At 45.6% G+C, this 23,565-nt stretch overlaps 1 protein-coding gene across 1 annotated transcript in view; it reads left to right on the top strand.

Moving 5' to 3' along the window:
- psen2 (presenilin 2) overlaps positions 1-23,340 on the top strand; it is a 31,553-nt gene extending 8,213 nt beyond the window's left edge. Inside the window, exons 4-11 of the mRNA XM_078213370.1 lie at positions 57-198; positions 3,801-3,868; positions 3,962-4,182; positions 7,797-7,895; positions 11,072-11,149; positions 12,839-12,973; positions 19,177-19,295; positions 20,152-23,340. Coding sequence (XP_078069496.1) covers positions 57-198; positions 3,801-3,868; positions 3,962-4,182; positions 7,797-7,895; positions 11,072-11,149; positions 12,839-12,973; positions 19,177-19,295; positions 20,152-20,307 — 1,018 coding nt within the window. The 3' untranslated portion in view covers positions 20,308-23,340. The remainder of the gene's footprint in view (positions 1-56; positions 199-3,800; positions 3,869-3,961; positions 4,183-7,796; positions 7,896-11,071; positions 11,150-12,838; positions 12,974-19,176; positions 19,296-20,151) is intronic.
- Positions 23,341-23,565: the final 225 nt, after the last annotated feature.

Consider the following 23,565-nt stretch of genomic DNA (forward strand, 5'->3'; position numbering starts at 1 on the left):
ATTGATCGGTTCGCATTAAACTCCACTAACTTCTGTTTCCACTTTTTCTTTGACAGAATCTACACCCCTTTTACGGAGGATACTGACTCTGTTGGACGACGTATCCTCAACTCCATCCTGAACACGTTAATAATGATCAGCGTCATTGTCGTAATGACGATAATTCTTGTCCTCCTTTACAAGTATCGATGTTACAAGGTAGGGGTTTTTAATTTGAAATCATTAAACATTTACAAGAGGAGACAGGTTTGTAGTATTCACTTAATTTTAAGAGACTAGGACAAAGGAGTGGCTAAATTGGAACCCCATCCACTAGCTTTAAACATTCACTCCCTCCACGGCTGATGCACAGTGGTAGCAGTGCGTAGCATCTACAAGATGCACTGCAGAAACTTACCAAGGCTCCCTTGACATCACCGTAAAAACCTGCAACCTCTGACATCCGGTAGGACGAGAGCAGCGGAAACACCAGCAACTGGAGGTTCCCCTCCAAGCCACTCACCATCCCGAATTGGAAATATATTACAATTCTTTCGCAGTCGCTGGGTCAAAATTCTGGAACTGCTTAATAGCACTGTGGATGTACCTACAGCACATGGACTGCAGAAGGTAGTTCACTAGCACCTTCTCAGCCAGCACTGGCCTCATCCTATGAAGGAATACAAAAATAAAACAAAGTGTAGGGCAAATCTAGTTTGTCCACATCTGCAGGGTGGAGTCTCACCAACGGGGTTAGGAGTTGGAGATAGGGCTCTAACATGATAGGGCAGCAGGATCTCAACTGGGGGTTTGTGATCCTGTAGGGATCTAGAGGTTTTTAAGGGATTTACATGGGTCTCTAGCAGCTGAACAAGAACAAGCTCACAGAGAAGCTCCTTGACCAGGTAGAGCCTCTCTGCCACTGGCTCATTCTCAGGTGGATAAATCGCCTGGACCGGATGGACTACACCCCAGGCTTCTAAAAGAGATAGCTGAGGAAATTGTGGAGGCATTGGTGGTGATCTTTTAGGGATCGCTGGAGGCAGGGAGAGTACCAGAAGACTGGAACGTAGCTAATGTAACACCACTGTTTAAGAAGGGAGGGAGGCAGCAGACGGGAAATTATAGGCTGGTTAGCCTGACTTCGGTCATTGGCAAGATTTTAGAGTCCATTATTAAAGTTGAGATTGCAGAGTACTTGGAAGTGTATGATAAAGTAGGACTGAGCCAGCATGGCTTTGTCAAGGGGAGGTCATGTCTGACAGATCTGTTAGAGTTCCTTGAAGAGGTAACAAGGAAGTTAGATAAAGGAGAACCAGTGGATGTGATTTATTTAGATTTCCAGAAGGCCTTTGACAAGGTGCCACATAGAAGACTGTTAAATACGTTAAGTGCCCATGGTGTTACGGGTAAGGTCCTGGCATGGATAGAGGATTGGCTGACTGGCAGAAGGTAGAGAGTGGGGATAAAGCGGTCTTTTTCAGGATGGCAGCCGGTGACTAATGGCGTGTCTCAGAGGTCGGTGTTGGGACCACAACTTTTCACAATATACATTAACGATTTGGAAGAAGGAACTGAAGGCACTGTTGCTAATTTTGCAGATGATACAAAGATACGTAGAGGGACAGGTAGTATTGAGAAAGTAGGGGGGCTGCAGAAGGACTTGGACAGGCTAGGAGAGTGGGCAAAGAAGTGGCAAATGGAATACAATGGAAGGAGGAATGGAGACATAGACTATTTTCTAAATGGGGAAATGCTTACGAAATCAGAAGCACAAAGGGACTTGGGAGTCATTGTTCAAGATTCTCTTAAGGTTAACGTGCAGGTTCAGTTGGCAGTTAGGAAGGTACATGCAATGTTAGCATTCATGTTGAGAGGGCTAGAATACAAGAACAGGGATGTACTTCTGAGGTTGTATAAGGGTCTGGTCAGACACCATTTGGAGTATTGTGAGCAGTTTTGGGCCCTGTATCTAAGGAAGGATGTGCTGGTCTTGGAAAGGGTCCAGAGGAGGTTCACAAGAATGATCCCTGGAATGAAGAGCTTGTCGTATAAGGACCGGTTGAGGACTCTGGGTCTGTACTCATTGGAGTTTAGAAGGATGAGGGGGATCTTATTGAAACTTACAGGATATTGCAAGGCCCGGATAAAGTGGATGTGGAGAGGATGTTTCCACTAGTAGGAAAAACTAGAACCAGAGGGCACAACCTCAGGCTAAAGGGACGATCCTTTAAAACAGAGATGAGGAGGAATTTCTTCAGCCAGAGGGTCGTGAATCTGTGGAACGTTTTACTCCAGAAGGCTGTGGAGGCCAGGTCATTGAGTGCCTTTAAGACAGGGGTAGATAGGTTCTTGATTAATAAGGGGATCAGGGGTTATGGGGAAAAGGCAGGAGAATGGGAATGAGAGAAATATCAGCCATGATTGAATGGGGGAGCAAACTGGATGGGCCGAGTGGCCTAATTCTGCTCCTATGTCTTATGTCCAGGGATTCACAGTATCCACTTAATGGTGCCAGAATTGGAAGACTCAATGCAGCTGCACATTGTAGGGTGGGAGAAGGCAGTAGCAGACTTGGCAGAGAGAGGAAGGGCAGGTATGGGTCTGCCAAGAGGAATAGCAGTATCAGCCCAGCTCTCTGCGGTCGCCTATACAGTGTAGCCATTACACAGTTAAATACACACCCCATCTGTAACATGCAATATTTTACACTAACACATGTCTAGGCTGATGCTCCCAGTGCAGTACTGAAGGAATGCTGTGCCGTTAGAGGTATCTTCTTTTAGATGAGACATTATGTCTATCCTCTCAGATGAATGTGAAAGGATCTCCGAGTCTTTGATAATATTTTATCTTCCAATCAACGGATGACCTAACCGTTGGCACATTGCTGATTGTGGGAGCTTGCTGTGTACAATCTGACAGCTGTGTTTCCTATGTTACAATAGTAACTGCACCTCAAAAATGACTTTATTGACTATAAAGCACTTTGGGGTGAAGTGAAGTTGTGAAAGGTGCTATATAATTGAAATTATTTCTTCTTTCTGTGTTTAATTAGTGCATGCAGAGCTGTGTTTACATTGTGTGATATGATAAAGTCACCATCGTCCCAGATGACCAGAGGCTGCTGTCCCCTTTGACGGGGGGAGAGCTGACTGCTGGTGATTCAACTTGAGATGAGGGGCAAGGTTGAGATTTGATTTGATTTATTATTGTCACATGTATTCGTATACAGTGAAAAGTATTGTTTCTTGCACGCTACACAAATCATACCGTTCATAGAGTGCATATGGGAGAAGGAAAGGAGAGAGTGCAGAATGTGGTGTTACAGTCATAGCTAGGGTGTAGAGAAAGATCAAGTTAATATGAGGTAGGTCCATTCAAAAGTCTGATGGCAGCAGAGAAGAAGCTGTTCTTGAGTCAGTCAGTTCTTCAGTCTTTTTCCCGACGGAAGAAGGTGGAAGAGAGAATGTCCAGGGTGTGTGGGGTCCTAGATTATGCTGGCTGCTTTTCTGAGGCAGCGGGAAGTGTAGACGGAGTCTGTGGATGGGAGGCAGGTTTGTGTGATGGATTGGGCTGCATTCACAACCTTTTTGTAGTTCCTTGCGGTCTTGGGCAGAGCAGGAGCCATACCAAGCTAGAAAGGATGCTTTCTATAGTCCATCTGTAAATGTTGGTGAGGTGAATAACCTCAGCCGGTACAGGTCATACTAGGGTTGAAAAAGGGGAGGTTTTTCCTCACAGATTCTCTCCTGATTCAGAAGCAGACAGATTAAATGTCCCCAAAACTGTTGCCTAACCAGTGTGTTCATGTTTTCCAGTTTATTCATGGATGGCTGATTCTCTCCTCTCTTCTGTTGCTTTTCCTCTTCACGTACATCTACCTGGGGTATGTATTTGCACTTTTGCTCCCAATTCTACTCCAACTTTCACCACTTGTTGCACGTTTCTGTGATTACAGCTCAGTTTGTCTCCTGTCTAGGGAAGTGTTTAAGACGTACAATGTGGCCATGGACTATCCCACTCTGATCCTAATTATTTGGAACTTTGGAGCGGTAGGAATGGTGTGCATCCACTGGAAGGGACCTCTTCAGCTCCAGCAGGCTTACCTCATCATGATCAGTGCACTGATGGCCCTGGTTTTCATTAAGTACCTCCCTGAATGGTCAGCCTGGGTCATTCTTGGTGCAATATCTGTTTACGGTACGTGTAAAACATGCAAAATAGATGATCAGGTTAGTAAAAGTAAAGTTATTTATTAGTTATAAGTAGGCTTACATTAACATTGCAATGAAGTTACTGTGAAAATCCCCTAGTCGCCACACTCCGGCGCCTGTTCGGGTACACTGAGTGAGAATTTAGCATGGCCAATGCACCTAACCAGCACGTCTTTCAGACTGTGGGAGGAAACCGGGGCAGCTGGATGAAACCCATGCAGGCAAAGGGCAAAGAATTTTTAAAATTCCACACAAGACAATGACTCAAGTCGGGAATTGAACCCAGGTCCCTGGCACTATGAGGCTGCAGTGCTAACCACTGTGCCACCGTGCCGCCACAGGTTAGTTAAAGTAAAGTTTATTTATTAGTCACAAGTAAGACTTACATTAACACTGCAATGAAGTTACTGTGAAATTCCCCTAGTCGCCACACTCCGGCGTCTGTTCGGGTCAATGAACCTAACCAGCACGTCTTTCAGAATGTGGGAGGAAACTGGAGCACCCGGAGGGAACCCCCGCAGACACGGGGAGAACGTTCAAACTCCACACAGTCACCCAAGGCCAGAATTGAACTTGGGTCCCTGGAGCTGTGAGGCGCAGTAAGAAGTCTCACAACACCAGGTTAAAGTCCAACAGGTTTATTTGGTAGCAAATACCATAAGCTTTCGGAGCACAGCTCCTTCGTCAGATGGAGTGGATATCTGTTCTCCAACAGTGCACAGACACAGAAATCAAGTTACAGAATACTGATTAGAATGCAAATCTCTACAGCCAGCCAGGTCTTAAAGGTACAGACAATGTGGGTGGAGGGAGCATTCAACACAGGTTAAAGAGATGTGTATTGTCTCCAGACAGAACAGCTAGTGAGATTCTACAAGCCCAGGAGGCAAGCTGTGGGGGTTACTGATAATGTGACATAAATCCAACATCCCGGTTGAGGCCGTCCTCATGTGTGCGGAACTTGGCCATCAGTTTCTGCTCAGCGACTCTGCGCTGTCGTGTGTCGTGAAGGCCGCCTTGGAGAACGCTTACCTGAAGATCCTCAAAACTGTGCTGTGAGGCAGCAGTGCTAACCATTAATGCCTGTCACAATAAACTGTAGCATTTCCTACATGACAACAGATTTGATTTTGATTTGATTTATTATTGTCACATGTATTAGTAATGATGTGGAGATGCCGGCGTTGGACTGGGGTAAACACAGTAAGAAGTTTAACAACACCAGGTTAAAGTCCAACAGGTTTATTTGGTAGCAAAAGCCACACAAGCTTTCGAGGCTCTGAGCCCCTTCTTCAGGTGAGTGGGAATTCTGTTCACAAACAGAACTTATAAGACACAGACTCAATTTACATGAATAATGGTTGGAATGCGAATACTTACAACTAATCCAGTCTTTAAGAAACAAAACAATGGGAGTGGAGAGAGCATCAAGACAGGCTAAAAAGATGTGTATTGTCTCCAGACAAGACAGCCAGTGAAACTCTGCAGGTCCACGCAACTGTGGGAGTTACAAATAGTGTGACATAAATTCTGATTCTAGGATCGCATGATAAAGACTCAGGAGGAAAAAAGCAGAAATATTTATGTGAAATAGTGTGACATAAACCCAATATCCCGGTTGAGGCCGTCCTTGTGTGTGCGGAACCTGGCTATCAGTTTCTGCTCCGCGACTCTGCGCTGTCGTGTGTCGCGAAGGCCGCCTTGGAGAACGCTTACCCGAATATCAGAGGCCGAATGCCCGTGACCGCTGAAGTGCTCCCCAACAGGAAGAGAACAGTCTTGCCTGGTGATTGTCGAGCGGTGTTCATTCATCCGTTGTCGCAGCGTCTGCATGGTCTGCATGATGTCCCGAGGCATGGTACATTGGGGAGACCATGCAGACGCTGCGACAACGGATGAATGAACACCGCTCGACAATCACCAGGCAAGACTGTTCTCTTCCTGTTGGGGAGCACTTCAGCGGTCACGGGCATTCGGCCTCTGATATTCGGGTAAGCGTTCTCCAAGGCGGCCTTCGCGACACACGACAGCGCAGAGTCGCGGAGCAGAAACTGATAGCCAGGTTCCGCACACACAAGGACGGCCTCAACCGGGATATTGGGTTTATGTCACACTATTTCACATAAATATTTCTGCTTTTTTCCTCCTGAGTCTTTATCATGCGATCCTAGAATCAGAATTTATGTCACACTATTTGTAACTCCCACAGTTGCGTGGACCTGCAGAGTTTCACTGGCTGTCTTGTCTGGAGACAATACACATCTTTTTAGCCTGTCTTGATGCTCTCTCCACTCCCATTGTTTTGTTTCTTAAAGACTGGATTAGTTGTAAGTATTCGCATTCCAACCATTATTCATGTAAATTGAGTCTGTGTCTTATAAGTTCTGTTTGTGAACAGAATTCCCACTCACCTGAAGAAGGGGCTCAGAGCCTCGAAAGCTTGTGTGGCTTTTGCTACCAAATAAACCTGTTGGACTTTAACCTGGTGTTGTTAAACTTCTTACATGTATTAGTATACAGTGAAAAGTATTGTTTCTTGCGCGCTATACGGACAAAGCATACCGTTCATAGAGAAGGAAATGAGACAGTGCAGAATGTAGAGTTACAGTCATTGCTAGGGTGTAGAGAAAGATCAACTTAGTGCGAGGTAGGTCCATTCAAAAGTCTGATGGCAGCAGGGAAGAAGCTGTTCTTGAGTCGTGACCTCAGACTTTTGTATCTTTTTCCCGACGGAAAAAGGTGGAAGAGAGAAGAGAGAATGTCGGGGGTGCGTGGGGTCCTTAATTATGCTGGCTGCTTTGCTGAGGCAGCGGGAAGTGTAGGCAGAGTCAATGGATGGGAAGTTGCTTTGCGTGATGGATTGGGCTACATTCACGACCTTTTGTAGTTCCTTGCGGTCTTGGGCAGAGCAGGAGCCATACCAAGCTGTGATACAACCAGAAAGAATGCTTTCTGTGGTGCATCTGTAAAAGACGGTGAGAGTTGTAGCTGACATGCCAAATTTCCTTAGTCTTCTGAGTTGGTGGGCTTTCTCAACTATAGTGTCGGCATGGAGGGACCAGGACAGGTTGTTGGTGATGTAGACACCTAAAACCTTGACGCTTTCATCAGCTTTCTACTGCATCCCCATTGATGTAGACAGGGGTATGTTCTCCACTATGCTTCCTGAAGTTGATGACAATCTCCTTTTCGTTGACATTGAGGGAGAGATTATTGGTGGTGTCATCAGGAAACTTGAAAATCGAATTGGTCGGAATTTGGCCACACAGTCATAGATGTACATGGAGTATAGTAAGGGGCTGAGGACACAGCCTTGTGGGGCACCGGTGTTGAGGATGATCATGGACTACGCTTCAAAATACTTCTTTGGCTGGGAACACTTTGCAATCATGTGGTCACTTTACAGAAATTAAAACGTTTCTTTATTGGTCACTGAATGTCTGGAGCATAGGAATCAAAGCAGCATATTTGTTAATATCAGCATTAACTGCACTGAGGGTAGCATGTGAGCATGATAGAGATTTGATGATTATTGCCCGAGTCAGTTTTGATTATGAGTTAACTGTGATTTGATGCTTCATTCTTTCTGTTTTCCTGCAGATCTTATCGCAGTGCTATGCCCCAAAGGGCCCCTGAGGATGCTAGTGGAAACAGCCCAGGAAAGGAATGAACCAATATTCCCAGCCTTAATATACTCGTGTGAGGGCACTTTTCAATTTCAACATCACACTTTGAATGATCTTTCAACCAAACAACACATTTGATTGTAAAGAAAGGAAACGTCTCCAGTGGAATGGAGGTGGAGTTGGGGTTCAGTGTAATGGAGGTGGAGTTGGGGTTCAGTGTAATGGAGGTGGAGTTGGGGTTCAGTGTAATGGAGGTGGAGTTGGGGTTCAGTGTAATGGAGGTGGAGTTGGGGTTCAGTGTAATGGAGGTGGAGTTGGGGTTCAGTGTAATGGAGGTGGAGTTGGGGTTCAGTGTAATGGAGGTGGAGTTGGGGTTCAGTGTAATGGAGGTGGAGTTAGGGTTCAGTGTAACAGAGGGGGAGTTGGGGTTCAGTGGAATGGAGGTGGAGTTGGGGTTCAGTGGAATGGAGGTGGAGTTCAGTGGAATAGGGATGGAGTTGGGGTTCAGTGGAGTAGGGATGGAGTTGGGGTTCAGTGGAGTAGGGATGGAGTTGGGGTTCAGTGGAGTAGGGATGGAGTTGGGGTTCAGTGGAGTAGGGATGGAGTTGGGGTTCAGTGGAATAGGGATGGAGTTGGGGTTCAGTGTAATGGAAATGGAGTTGGGGTTCAGTGTAATAGAGGTGGAGTTGGGGTTCAGTGGAATGGAGGTGGAGTTCAGTGGAGTAGGGATGGAGTTGGGGTTCAGTGGAGTAGGGATGGAGTTGGGGTTCAGTGGAATAGGGATGGAGTTGGGGTTCAGTGTAATGGAAATGGAGTTGGGGTTCAGTGTAATGGAGGTGGAGTTGGGGTTCAGTGTAATGGAGGTGGAGTTGGGGTTCAGTGGAATGGAGGTGGAGTTGGGGTTCAGTGTAATGGAGGTGGAGTTGGGGTTCAGTGTAATGGAGGTGGAGTTGGGGTTCAGTGTAATGGAGGTGGAGTTGGGGTTCAGTGGAATGGAGGTGGAGTTGGGGTTCAGTGGAATGGAGGTGGAGTTGGGGTTCAGTGTAATGGAGGTGGAGTTGGGGTTCAGTGGAATGGAGGTGGAGTTGGGGTTCAGTGGAATGGAGGTGGAGTTGGGGTTCAGTGGAATGGAGGTGGAGTTGGGGTTCAGTGGAATGGAGGTGGAGTTGGGGTTCAGTGGAATGGAGGTGGAGTTGGGGTTCAGTGGAATAGAGGTGAAGTTGGGGTTCAGTGGAATAGAGATGGAGTTGGGTGTTGGGGTTCAGTGTAATAGAGTTGGGGTTCAGTGTAACAGAGATGGAGTTGGGGGTGCTGTGGTTCAGTGTAATAGGGATGGGGTTGGGGGAGTTGGTGGTCAGTGTAATAGGGATGGAGTTGAGGGGGTGTTGGGGTTCAGTGTATTAGAGATGGAGTTGGGGGAGTTGGTGTTCAGTGCAATGGAGATGGAGTAGGGGTTCAGTGTAACAGAGATGGAGTTGGGGTTCAGTGCAATGGAGATGGAGTAGGGGTTCAGTGTAACAGAGATAGAGTTGGGAGTTGGGGTTCAGTGTAATAGAGATGGAGTTAGGGTTCAGTGTAATAGAGATGGAGTTGGGTGTTGGGGTTCAGTGTAATAGAGATGGAGTTAGGGTTCAGTGTAATAGAGATGGAGTTGGGTGTTGGGGTTCAGTGTGATAGAGATGGAGTTGGGATTTTTGGGGTTCAGTGTAATAGAGATGGAGTTGGGGTTCAGTGTTATAGAGATGGAGTTAGGGTTCAGTGTAACAGAGATGGAGTTGGGGTTCAGTGTAATAGAGATGGAGTTGGGATTGTTGGGGTTCAGTGTAATAGAGATGGAGTTGGGTGTTGGGGTTCAGTGTAATAGAGGGGGAGTTGGGGTTCAGTGTAATAGAGATGGAGTTGGGGTTCAGTGGAATAGAGATGGAGTTGGGGTTCAGTGGAATAGAGATGGAGTTGGGGTTCAGTGTAATAGAGATGGAGTTGGGATTGTTGGGGTTCAGTGTAATAGAGATGGAGTTGGGGTTCAGTGTAATAGAGATGGAGTTGGGGTTCAGTGGAATAGAGATGGAGTTGGGGTTCAGTGGAATAGAGATGGAGTTGGGGTTCAGTGGAATAGAGATGGAGTTGGGAGACTTGGGGTTCAGTGTAATAGAGATGGAGTTGGGGGTTGTTGGGGTTCAGTGTAATAGAGATGGAGTTGGGGGAGATCAGGTTCAGTGTAATAGAGATGGAGTTGGGGTTCAGTGGAATAGAGATGGAGTTGGGGTTGTGTAATAGAGATGGAGTTGGGTGTTGGGGTTCAGTGTAATAGAGATGGAGTTGGGTGTTGGGGTTCAGTGTAACAGAGAGGGAGTGGGGTTCAGTGTAACAGAGATGGAGTTGGGGTTCAGTGGAATAGAGATTGTAGTTGGGGTTCAGTGGAATAGAGATGGAGTTGGGGTTCAGTGGAATAGAGATGGAGTTGGGGTTCAGTGTAATAGAGATGGAGTTAGGGGACTTGGGGTTCAGTGTAATAGAGGGGGAGTTGGGGTTCAGTGTAATGGAGATGGAGTTGGGGTTCAGTGTAACAGAGGGGGAGTTGGGGTTCAGTGTAATGGAGATGGAGTTGGGGTTCAGTGTAACAGAGGGGGAGTTGGGGTTCAGTGTAATGGAGATGGAGTTGGGGTTCAGTGGAATAGAGATTGTAGTTGGGGTTCAGTGTAATGGAGATGGAGTTGGGGTTCAGTGGAATAGAGATTGTAGTTGGGGTTCAGTGGAATAGAGATGGTGTTGGGGTTCAGTGTAATTGGTAGTTGGGGCTCAGTGTGATAGAGATGGAGTTGGGGGTGCTGGGGTTCAATGTAATAGAGATGGAGTTGGGGGTGCTGGGGTTCAATGTAATAGAGATGGAGTTGGGGGTTGAGTGTAATAGAGATGGAGTTGGGGGTTGAGTGTAATAGAGATGGAATAACTGTGACTGCTGCACAGAAAGGTAGCAGGAGTGCTTGTTCGGGGTTTGAACAACTGATTTTGTCAGCTCCAATGCATTGGTCTCTTTGTTTGACTGGATCCGTTGGCTTAACCGCATTTCCAAGGTCGGTTCTGTAATTCAGGCTCCCAGTGAAAGACATTTCCGAGGTACTCTGTTCAGGAACACCAGGTGACAGACCCACCCTGTAGAGTCTGGAATATAACTAGAATATGTGGACAAGTCAAACATGTTTTAACTTGAAGTGGACACTGTCGTAACCACCTTCCTTTTCTCTGCAGCCACCATGGTTTGGTTGGTGACGATGGCAAAACGAGACTTGGGCACTGAGGAACATCTGAGCAATACCTGTAATACAGGTGGGTGTTAGACTGGTGTTGAAGGAACCGCAGTGAGGCACTTAGAATCCAGCAGGGTGGACAGTTTGTAGAATGCAGCTGCCGGACTCTTGCTATATAAGTTATCTCAGTCATCACATTCTTATCATGCCGGCAACTCAAGGGTAACCCTTCAGCCCACATTGCTTGTGCTGGCTTTTTGAAGTGACTGTCTCTAAATGCTCCTAAGAAAGTGATGGTGATCCATCGCTGTAGTCTGGGTGGTGAAGATGCTTTTTTTTATTCGTTCATGGGATGTGGGCGTCACTGGCTGGGCCAACATTTACTGCCCATCACTGAGGGCATTTAAGAGTGAACCACATTGTTGTGGCTCTGGAGTCATGTGTAGGCCAGACCAGCTAAGGACGGCAGATTTCCTTCCCTAAAGCACATTAGTGAACCAGATGGGTTTTTTGACAATGGTTTCATGGTCATCAGCAGATTCTTAATTCCAGATTTTTATTGAATTCGTCTGACGTGGTGGGATTCGGACCGGGGTCCCCAGACCATTATCCTGGATTGCTAGTCCAGTGACAGTACCACCTCCCCACTCAGCCCTGAAGTAGGAAGAGGCTATGCAGCCCTTCAAGCCTATATGTTATTCAGTTAGATGATGTTTGCTCTGTATCTTCACTTTATGCCCCCACCTTTGTTCCCGGACTCTGAATACCCTGACCCAACAATCAATCTGCTTGAAACGTTCATTGGACTCTCAGCCTCATCAGCCCATTGTCAGGGAGAGAGTTCCAGATTTCTGCTACCCTCTGTATGAAGAAGTGCTTCCTGACATCACCCCTGAATGGCCTAGCTCCAATTTTAAGGTTATGACCCCTGTTCTGAACTCTGTCATGATGTGGAGATGCCAGTGTTGGACTGGGGTAAACACAGTAAGAGTTTTAACAACACCAGGTTAAAGTCCAACAGGTTTATTTGGTAGCAAATACCATTAGCTTTCGGAGCGCTGCTCCTTCGTCAGAAGTCTTACAAACTTAGGGAAAATATAAGCCTAGACTTTGCAACCTTTTGTTACTTAACCTCATCAGTCCCAATATTGTTCTGGTGAATCAGCACTGTATCCATTCCAAAATCCGTATATATTTTGTGCTGCAATGCTCCTAGGTGGAGGTCTAACTGAACTCGCTGTGAAGCTGTAACATTACTTTATCCCTTTGTATCCTAGCCACTTGAGAGAAGTCTCACTCCCCCGCTCTTTCTTCATAGTGCTGATAATAACTCCAGGAGTCAGCTGGAGAGGAACGGTGCTTTATTGTACAAAATAAAGCAAAAACCACAAGCCCGTGGTGAACACAAACAGGTTCCAACTGGGACAATGGACTCACTCAGGGGCCTGCTTTATACAGGGCTCTGTACACAAGCTCCACCTGGTGAGTTAATTACCAATCCCCAGGGTGCTCGTATTCAACCAGTCCTGCAGGGAAGTCAATCAGTGATTCCCCATGCAAGTCATGGGGGTCATCACAGTGCTTCAGTTGTATTTCCATCATTTTCCTAACTTGGATAAATGTCAGCCAGTCCTTCACCTTCACACACACACACTCACTGTAATTTGACTGTGTACATGTGGAATCTTTTATCTTTACTGGAGTTTTTAAGCTAGCATTCTTTCATTCAGCTTAGGTGCTGACTCCTTTCTGTTTCTCTGGTGTGTAGACAATTATCCTGATGTGGAGATTGAGACGAATAACCATGCTGCCCGAGGGCTGGATGATGTTTCTGATCTGCCTCAGACGCAAATCCAAGGGGTGCGCCATTCGGGTGCTGGAGCAGAGGAACTAGAGGAAGAAAGTATGTGACCTGGTGTTGCTCATTTATCCATCCTTCCCCCAGCCCCCACACCCCTTTCATCTCCAACTTTGCATGATCATTGGCTCCAACTGTCTACGTACCACCTTCGGGAATTCCCTCCTTAGGATCTCTTCCCCTCCTCTCCTTTAAGACCCTCTCTTTAACCAAGTTCTTGGTCATACCTCCTAATACCCCCTTCTTTGATGTCACTGACTGTTTGACTACGCTCCTGTGAAGCACCATGATTCACTTTCCTATGTTAAAGGTACTATGGAAAAGCAATTTGTTATCTAGCAAAGTCCCCACCTAGCTCAGCTAATAGCACTGTCACAACTGATTCATAACGTTGTCTTCTGGCTGAGACCTTAAAGCAAAATTGGACATAAAAGATCTCCCTGCCTCCCACTGGTGTTATTGAACAAAAAGCCAAAGGAATTATCCTGATATCCTGGCCAACATTCCCCCCTCAAACAGCTGGTTAAACAAACAGATGTTAAAGCCAGAACTGATTCCAAACCATCGCTAACAGATTGGATCCTGACCATGGATCAACCCACATCGGATTCAGCCAAACCACTTCACGTTGGCACTGCAGTTACAGCGTGTATGCAGCACCCTCACCCATATAACTTCAATAACAATACGCCACGGTGGTTAGCTCTGCTGCTTCACAGTGCCAGGGACCCGGGTTCAATTCCGGCCTGTGTGGAGTTTGCACGTTCTCCCCATGTCTGTGTGGGTTTCCTCCGGGTGCTCCAGTTTCCTCCCACAGTCGGAAGGATGTGTGGGTTTGGTGGATTGGCTATGCTAAATTGCCCCTTATGGGTTCTATGGAAACAATTCCTCACCCCACTATGTCCTTTAAAAAGCAAGTTTGCCCTGTCAAAAATATAAGCATAAATACACGATTGAAATTTCAGCTCACCTGTACAGCTGCTAAGTAGACCGTACACAGAAAACGACTATAATAATATATATCAATGGGCCATTGATGGTCTGTTGGTCCAATGGACTATTGGTTCAATCCCCACGACTAGATTGGAACAATCCCATCCATCTACATCTCACTTTAATAGAATATCGATCCAGAAGTGCTGAGTGGATGCTGGTCTTGGCTGCCTCCTGAGATTCCCAGCACCGTATGTGTCAGTCTTCAGCCAATTCGATTCACTCCACATGATAGGGATGTTTTACTGCAATTGTATAGGGCGTGAGGCCACACCTGGAGCATGGTGTACAGTTTGTGTCCTTATCTGAGGAAGGATGTCCTTGCTATAGAGGGAGTAGAATAAAGGTTTACCAGGCTGATTCCTGCGATGGCAAGTCTGTCACAGGAGGAGAGACTAAGTTGGTTAGAATTGCATTCACTGGAATTTAGAAGAGTGAGAGGGGATCTCATAGGAACTTAGAAAATTCTAACAGGGTTAGACAGGGTAGATTCAGAAAGAATGTTCCCGAACTAAGGGTCATAGTTAGATACAGCTTTTGGGGCTAAAGGGATCAAGGGGTATGGATAGAAGGGGGGTGGGGGGGGATCAGGATATTGAATTTGATAATCAGCCATGATCATAATGAATGGTGGAGCAGGCTCGAAGGGCCGAATGGCTGCTTCTATTTTTTAAGTTTCTATAACAAGACACAGCTGAATGCACTGAATACTGCAAGGGCTATTGTCCCCGACAACGTTTTGCCAATAGCTCTGAAGACCTGGTCTCCGGAACTAGCCGCATCTTTAGCCAAACTGTTCCTCTGTTTGATATCAAGCTGTTTGAGGGGGGAATGTTGGCCAGGATATCAGGATAATTCCTCTGGCTTTTTGTCCAGTAATGCCAGTGGGAGGCTGGGAGATCTTTGATGTCCAATCTTGCTTTAAGGTCTCAGCCAGAAGACAACCTTATGAATCAGTTGTGGCAGTAAGTGTTTTGGAATCAGTTCTGGCTGTTCCAAGCTGCGACAACACTGACATCTACCAGGCAATGTGGAAAGTTACCCAGCTATATCCCATCCACAAATAGGACAAGTCCAATCCAGCTGATTACTGCCCCATCAGCCTATACTTGACTGTCGGCAAAGTGGTGAAGGATGTCAGTGACAGTGCTATCAAGCAGAACTTATGACCGAACTCCTGACCTCATCACAGCCATGGTCCAAACACGGACAATTGAGCCAAACTCAAGTGGTGAGGTGAGAGTGACTGCCCATCTTCAAAAGAACATTCAACTGAGTGTGGCTTCAAGAAGCCCGAGCAAAACTGGAATCAGGGAGAAAATTCTCCTATCAGGAAGGAAGATGGTTGTGTTATTGGAGATCAATCATCTCGGTCCCTAGACGTCGCTACAGAAGTTCCTCAGGATAGTGTCCTAAGCCCAACTAGCTTCAGCTGCTTCATTAATGGCCTTAAAGTTTATTTATTAGTCATGAGTAGGCTTACATTCACACTGCAATTAAGTTACTGTGAAAATCCCCTAGTCGCCTGTTCGGATACACAGAGAATTTAGCATGGCCAATGCACCTAACCAGCACATCTTTGGACTGTGGGAGGAAACTGGAGCACCTGGAGGAAACCCACGCAGACATGGGGAGAACGTGCAGACTCCACACAGACAGTGACCCAAGCTGGGAATCGAACCCAGGTCCCTGGCACTGTGAGACAGCAGTGCTAACCACTGCGTTCCCATCATAAGGTCAGAAGTAAGGATGTTTACTGGTGATTGTACAATGTTCAGCACTATTTACAACTCGTCAGTTACCTAGAAATCCATGTCCAGATACAGCAAGACCCGGTCAACATCCAGGCCTGGGCTGGGAAGTGACAAGTAACGTTTGTGCCACGCAACTGACAGGAAATGACCATCTCCAACAAGAGTGAGTCGAACTACACGTGTCTTGACATTCAGTTGCATTACCATTGCTGAATCCCCAACTATCAATATCCTGGGGATTATCATTGCCCAGAAAATGAACTGAACCAGTGAAAAGACTCCAAAGAGGTGCAGGTTAGGTTGATTGGCTATGCTAAATTGACCCTAGTGTCAGGGGGATTAGCAGGATTAATGTATGGGACTGCGGGAACAGGGCCTGGGTGTGATTGCGACTCGTACAGACTCGATGGGCCAAATAACCTCCTCCTGTACTGCAGGGATTCTATGAAAAGCACAGGTCGGGAATTCTGTGGTGAGTAACTCACTTCCTGACTCCCCAAAGCCTGTCCATCTCTACAAGGCACAAGTCAGGAGTCAAGGCAAATGAAGAACAAAGAAAATTACAGCACAGGAACAGGCCCTTTGGCCCTGCAACGACCATGCTGCCTGACTGAACTAAAACCCCCTACCCTTCCGGGGACTATATCCCTCTATTCCCATCCTGTTCATGTATTTGTCCAGATGCCCCTTAAAAGTCACTATCGTATCTGCTTCCACTACCTCCCCCGGCAGTGAGTTCCAGGCACCCACCACCCTCTGTAAAAAAAAACTTGCTTCGTACATCTCCTTTAAACCTTGCTCCTCGCACCTTAAACCTGTGCCCCTTAGTAATTGATTCTTCCTCCCTGGGAAAAAGCTTCTGACTATCCAGTCTGTCCATGCCCCTCATAAACCTGTAGACTTCTATCAGGTCACCCCTCAACCTCTTGTTCCAGTGAGAACAAACCAAGTTTCTCCAACCCCTCCTCATAGCTAATGCCCTCCATACCAGGCAACATCCTGGTAAATCTTTTCTGTACCCTCTCCAAAGCCTCCACATCTTTCTGGTAGTGTGGTGACCAGAATTGAACAAGTGCAGCCTAACTAAGGTTCTATAAAGCTGCAACATAACTTGCCAATTATTAAACTCAATACCCTGGCCAATGAAGGCAAGCATGCCGTATGCCTTCTTGACTACCTTCTCCACCTGCATTGCCACTTTCAGTGACCTGTGTACCCAGTTCCCTCTGCCTACCAATACTCTTAAAGGTTCTGCCATTTATGTATATTTCCTATCTGTATTAGACCTTCCAAAATGCATTATCTCACATTTGTCCAGATTAAACTCCATTTGCCATCTCTCCAACCGATCTGTATCCTCTGATGGTCCTTATCGTTATCCACAAATCCACCAACCTTTGCGTCATCCGCAAACCTACTAATCAAACCAGTTACATTTTCCTACAAATCATTGTAATATATATATATATATATATAAAAAACAGCAAAGGTCCCAGCACTGATCCCTGAGGACCGCCACTTATCACAGCCCTCCATTCAGAAATGCACCCTTCCACTGCTACCCTTCTATGACCAAACGTTTTGTATCCACCTTGCCAACTCACCTCTGATCCCATGCGTCTTCACCTTCTGCACCAGGCTGCCATGAGGGACCTTGTCAAAGGCCTTACTGAAGTCCATGTAGACAACATCCACTGCCCTACCCTCATCAATCGTCTTCATAACTTCCTCCAAAAACTCAATCAAGTTAGTGAGATATGACCTCCCCATCACAAAACCATGTTGCCTCTCGCTAATATGTCCACTTATTTCCAAGTGGGAGTAAATCCTGTCTCGAAGAATTCTCTCCAATAATTTCCGTACCACTGAAGTAAGGCTCACTGGCATGTAATTACCTGGATTATTCTTGCTGCCTTTCTTAAACAAAGGAACAACATTGGCTATTCTCCAATCCTCTGGGACCTCCCCTGTAAGAAGTTTAACAACACCAGGTTAAAGTCCAACAGGTTTATTTGGTAGCAAAAGCCACACAAGCTTTCGGAGCTCCGAAAGCTTGTGTGGCTTTTGCTACCAAATAAACCTGTTGGACTTTAACCTGGTGTTGTTAAACTTCTTACTGTGTTTACCCCAGTCCAACGCCAGCATCTCCACATCATGACCTCCCCTGTAGCCAGTGAGGATACAAGATTTCTCTCAAGGCCCCAGCAATTTCCTCCCTTGCCTGTCTCAGTATTCTGGGGTATATCCCATCAGGCCCTGGGGACTTGTCTACATTAATGTTTCTCAAGAATCTCAATACCAGCTCCTTTTTGATCTCAACATGACTCAAACTATCTACACACCCTTTCCCGGATTCATCATTCGCCAAGTCTTGCCTGGATGAATTCAGTTCCAACACTCAAAAAACTTGACACTATCCAGGAGAAAGCAACCCGCTTGGTTGGCACCCCAAGTCACCACCTTATACATTTACTCCCTCCACCACTGACGCTACAAGATGAACTGCAGGAACTCACCAAGGCTCCTTTGACAGTACCTTCCAAATCGGCAACTTCTACCACCCAGAAGGACGAAAGCAGCAGATACATGGGAACACCACCACCTCCAAGTTCCCCTCCAAACCACACCCAATGCTGACTTTGAATTATATCGCTGTTCCTTCACTGTAACTGGGTCAAAATTCTGGAACTCCCTCCCTAATAGCACTATGTGTGCACTTAAACCACCTAGACAGTTCAAGGTGATGGCCCAGCATCAGCTTCTCGAGAGCAATTAGGGATGGACAATAAATTGAGGGCGGCACGGTAGCACAGTGGTTTGCACTGCTGCTTCACAGCTCCAGGGTCCCGGGTTCGATTCCCGGCTCGGGTCACTGTCTGTGTGGAGTTTGCACATTCTCCTCGTGTCTGCGTGGGTTTCCTCCGGGTGCTCCAGTTTCCTCCCAAAGATGTGCAGGTTAGGTTGATTGGCCAGGTTAAAAATTGCCCCTTAGAGTCCTGATGCGTAGGTTAGAGGGATTAGCGGGTAAATATGTGAGGGTAGGGCCTGGGTGGGATTGTGGTTGGTGCAGACTCGATGGGCCGAATGGCCTCCTTCTGCACTGTAGGGTTTCTATAAAAATAAATGCTGTTCTCGCCAGCAAGGCTCCCATCCTGTGAAATCATTTTAAATATCATTCTCGTCCTTTCTCATCCAGCTGTCCTTTAAATGTACGCATCTATTTGCACCACCTGCTCTACGCTGTAGCTAGCAAGTTCCACATTTTAAATCATTCTCTAGGCAAAGAAGCTTTTCCAGAGAGGATTTATTAGGGACTATTATATTCCTGGTCCCTAGTTTTGGACTGCTCAGAAGCAGAATGTCAACCCTATTAAATCCCTTCATAATTTCAAAGCCCTCTATCAGGCCTTCTCTTTCCTGGAGCAAAAAGGCCCAACATGTTCAATCTTTCCTGATGGTTATAACCTCTCAGTTCTGGTATCCTTGTAAATCTGTTCACAGAGGGTGTGAAACTTGGCTTGGGGGACTTCATCTTCTACAGTGTCCTAGTGGGGAAGGCCGCAGCGGGTGCCAGCGGAGATTGGAACACGACCTTGGCCTGCTTCATCGCCATTCTGATCGTAAGTTAAGAGGAGCGATTCTAATGTTTCATTAGAGGTTCACAACTTTCCAGGAACTAAAGGTTAATATCCCGGGGAGGCAGCTGCTGCAAGCAGAAAATACAGGAGTGAAATTGAAGCTGTTAAAAAGTTTTAAATTTATTTTTTTGAACACTTTTGTTAGATATAAAGAGTTTGGACATGGGGGGTGGGGGAAGAACTCTGAAAAGTCAAGAATCATCCAATTGGGTAATGTAACCTAACATTTATTTATTAGTGTCACAAGTAGGCTTACGTTAACACTGCAATGAAGTTACTGTGAAAATCCCCTAGTTGCCACACTCCGGCGCCTGTTTGGGTACACCGAGGGAGAATGTAGCATGGCCAGTGCACCTGACCAGCACATCTTTCAGACTGGGAGGATTGGTCGTTTGATGTAAGGACAGACATGTGGGGTGACCAATGGGTGGGAAAGTAGGGACAGGGTCATGGGATGACTGCTCCAGGAATATGTCCCAGCAGACTGGGCGACACGGTTACACAGTGGTTGGCATTGCTGCCTCTCAGCGCCAGGGGACCCGGCTTCGATCACTGTGCGGAGTCTGCACGTTCTCCCCGTGTCTGCGTGGGTTTCCTTCCATAGTCCGAAAGAAGTGCTGGTTAGGTGCATTGGCTATGCTAAATTCTCCCTCAGTGTACCCGAACAGGCCGGAGTGTGATGACTAGGGGATTTTCACAGTAGCTTTATTGCAGTGTTAATGTAAGCTTACTTGTGACGCTAATAGACAACTATGAACGTAATTAGCAATTCTATCTTTGTCTCGTTTAGGTGCATTGGTAGCAGCAAAGTCATGCCCTCTCTCTTTGCTTTCGACAGGGACTGTGCCTCACCCTCCTGTTACTGGCCGTGTTTAAGAAGGCCTTGCCCGCGCTCCCCATCTCAATCACCTTCGGCCTGGTGTTCTACTTCTCCACTGACAACCTGGTGCGGCCTTTCATGGACCAGCTTGCTTTCCACCAGTTTTATATCTAGGAAGCAAAGGGCCCCCTCGATTAAAACCCCACTTCGTTCGAACAGATGGTAGCCATGTGCAGGGCTGGGGAAACAGGAGCACTGATGTTACATAAAAAGAATTATCATTTATATATTCATAATTTAATGATGCAACTGTTCTAACCATTTTGAGTCTGACAAGCAAAGTGTGCAAGATTGAATTTTGCAAAGTGTCTTTATAGAAATTATCTATAAAAAAGTAGGTTTCAGTAATTTAAAAACCCATGTTTAATTCTGTTACTCCACCCTCCCGATCAAGGGTTTAGTGTCTGGGATGTAAAGAGCTGGAAAGGTGAATAGAGGAGGAAGACGAGAGAGGGGGATGGAAAATGTGGTGTAATGCAGAGGGTGGTTTCAGACTGAAAAATACAGAAACTACTTTTCTTTCTTGTGTCAATGAAGAATTTTGTTTTTTGAACACGGTGGAGGGGAGAGTGTTTGGTGGAGCAGAGTTGGCAGTGAATTGAGTTTATTATTTCAGCATTAATTTATCCCTTTTTGATCATGAATATTAAGGTAGAATGATGCACTTTCAGTTGGTGTGAATTATATAATATTGCAGAACCAGTGCCCCTCAGGTTAATGAAGGAAGAGTCACCTCCAGGTCAAGTTTACCGATGAATGATCTTTGTAGAGAAACGCTCAGTTTGATCATAAAATAACTTTAAAACAAATGTTTAATGGCACTAGAACTGTGATAATGTGATCACCCTCTGGACTATTTGCACCAAATTGCAAATACTGTTTGTATAAGGAAGTGATATGTACCCAGCAATCTCACCAAAACATTACCTCAGGTTTTTGTACAGTCTAAGTAAAATAGAATTTCACGATTATCTCAGTTATACAGTCATTTGGGGAGTACCCTATAAAATGTTTTACTAAATGCATTGTATAAATTGCAGTCTTTTTAAAGCTTAGAATGAGGGGTAAACTTTGCAATATCCTGTTCCCTGGATGGAGCTTTGCCCAACAGAAGCATAGCCCTGGGATAGGGCTATACGATTACTCAATCAACACTGCAACTCGGATTCCGGTCTAACAAGGACAAGCACCAGGACTGAAGCTTCGCAACACTAATCTTGGATGTCTAGGGTTCAGGAGAGAGAACATCTAAATTAGCAATTCACATAAAAGTATCTTGATAATTGCAACATACCACAGCTTAAAAAAAATCACCCCCACATCACATTAGAAGAATGAGAAAAAGGGGAGAAACTGGTTGCAGCGGCAGGAGGATCAAAGTGCACCAGTGATTGCCAAAAGAGTCTTCTTTGAGTGCAAGTTACAATCTGGAATATTGTGGTTAAAAGGGTGGAGGAAGTAATTAATAACATACAAAAGAGAATTGGGTAAATATTTGAAGATTTGCAGGGCATTAAGGAAAGCGCAAGGGAAAGGAACTGATTGGATAATTCCACCAGAGAGCTCTAGCAGGCATAATGGACCAAGTGAGTGCCTTCTGTTTATTAGTGTCACCAGTAGGCTTACATTAACACTGCAATGAAGTTACTGTGAAAATCCCCTAGTCGCTACACTCCGGTGCCTGTTCGGGTACACTGAGGGAGAATTTAGCTCAGCCAATGCACCTAACCAGCATGTCTTTCAGACTGGGAGGAAACACGCAGACTCCACACAGAGTGACCCAAGCTGGGAATTGAACCCGGGTCCATAGCGCTGTGAGGCAGTAGTGCTAACCACTGTGCTATCGTTCTGGGCTGATATTATTCCAAGATTCATAACAATACATTATGCAGAAAATATCATGCAGCTAAGGTCTTTCATTCGTGACCTTCTGAAAGTACCCCTCTCCCCTGCCACCCCAGCATAGCTCAGCAAGTTCACAGTCTGTGGATTCAAATTCCACCTGAGAACATATACATGATCTGTCCATTCGCCTCCATGTGAGCAGTAGTTGGAGCTGAACACTCATTACTTCAGTGCAAAAAAATTGACTTTTTATTCATCTAATGCTAGTAATTTGACCTGTAGATGCAGAATGAGGGTCAGGCTTTTAAACAGAAGGCTTCTTTTGTCCTGCCTTAGGTTAAGATGCAGCGTAAATTAGAAGTGACCTTAGGTAGAGTGAAATGATCATGTGTTTCAGGGAAATGTAGCATATTTATTTTGTATTATTAAATGAATTCAAGTTGTCCTAACTAAATTAAGTGAATCCATGACCACTACCATCTAGAGCAGCAAATACATGGGAACACCACCACCTGGAAGTTCCTCTGCAAGTCACTCATCATCCTGACTTAGAAATATATGGCCGTTCTTCACGGTTGTTGGGTCAAAATTCTGAATTCCTTCCCTAAAAGCACTGTGGGTGTATCTACACCACAGGGACTGCATCAGTGCAAGAAGGTAGCTCACCACTACCTTCTCAAGGGCCATTAGGGAATGAACAATAGATGCTGGCTAGGCCAGCAATGCCCACATCCCACAAAAGAGTTTTAAAAATCAACTCTTGCTATACGTGGTTAGTTGCTGCCTGAGAAATAATGTTGGGTTCTGGCCTCATCTCATCAAAACATATCAGTCCAATGACTCAACAATCATGCGAGGTCATGTATGAGGGACATATCTAGTTTATATGTCAAGAGGGATGGATAGATACACCTTGTTGGATATTCTATCTTAGAAATCAGGCAGTGAGAGTCAACTCCAGAACATAGGACTACTTGCCTATTATGTAGTCCTGATACAGCTTTCCTCACTGTTACCCCAAATTCCTTACTTTTGTATCAATTTTAACATTATATTCCCAAGAGCCGGCTATAAGGCCGTGTCCTCCAAACTGAGAAATAGTATCAACCCTAGCCTGTGTTTACTGGTAACTAGCTTTCCATTGATATGTTGCAGTTCATTACTTATGTCTAACTTTTGACAATGTATTTGTTACCATTTGAAAGATCATTCCATGTCTGCTGCATTCCTTTGATCTATCCAATTTCTCAAATGTCAAACACAACTGGATTTTCTTTTTTAATTAAAAAGGTGTTTTCTGACCATGAGTCTGCCATGCATTTTTAGATGCTCACCAACTTAATCCCTGGGTTTGCCCATAACATCTGTGCAACGGATCTATAGTTACCCAGTTTACGTCTTTTCCATTCTTGAACAGAGGCATTGCATTAGCTACCTACCAGTTCAGACACCATTCTATATTTTAGAAGATTGAAAAATTGTGTTCAAAGCCTCTAGGTCCACTCGTTTTGCTCAACATCCAAGGAA

The sequence above is a fragment of the Mustelus asterias genome, chromosome 5, assembly GCF_964213995.1.
Source record: "Mustelus asterias chromosome 5, sMusAst1.hap1.1, whole genome shotgun sequence".
NCBI lineage: Eukaryota > Metazoa > Chordata > Chondrichthyes > Carcharhiniformes > Triakidae > Mustelus > Mustelus asterias.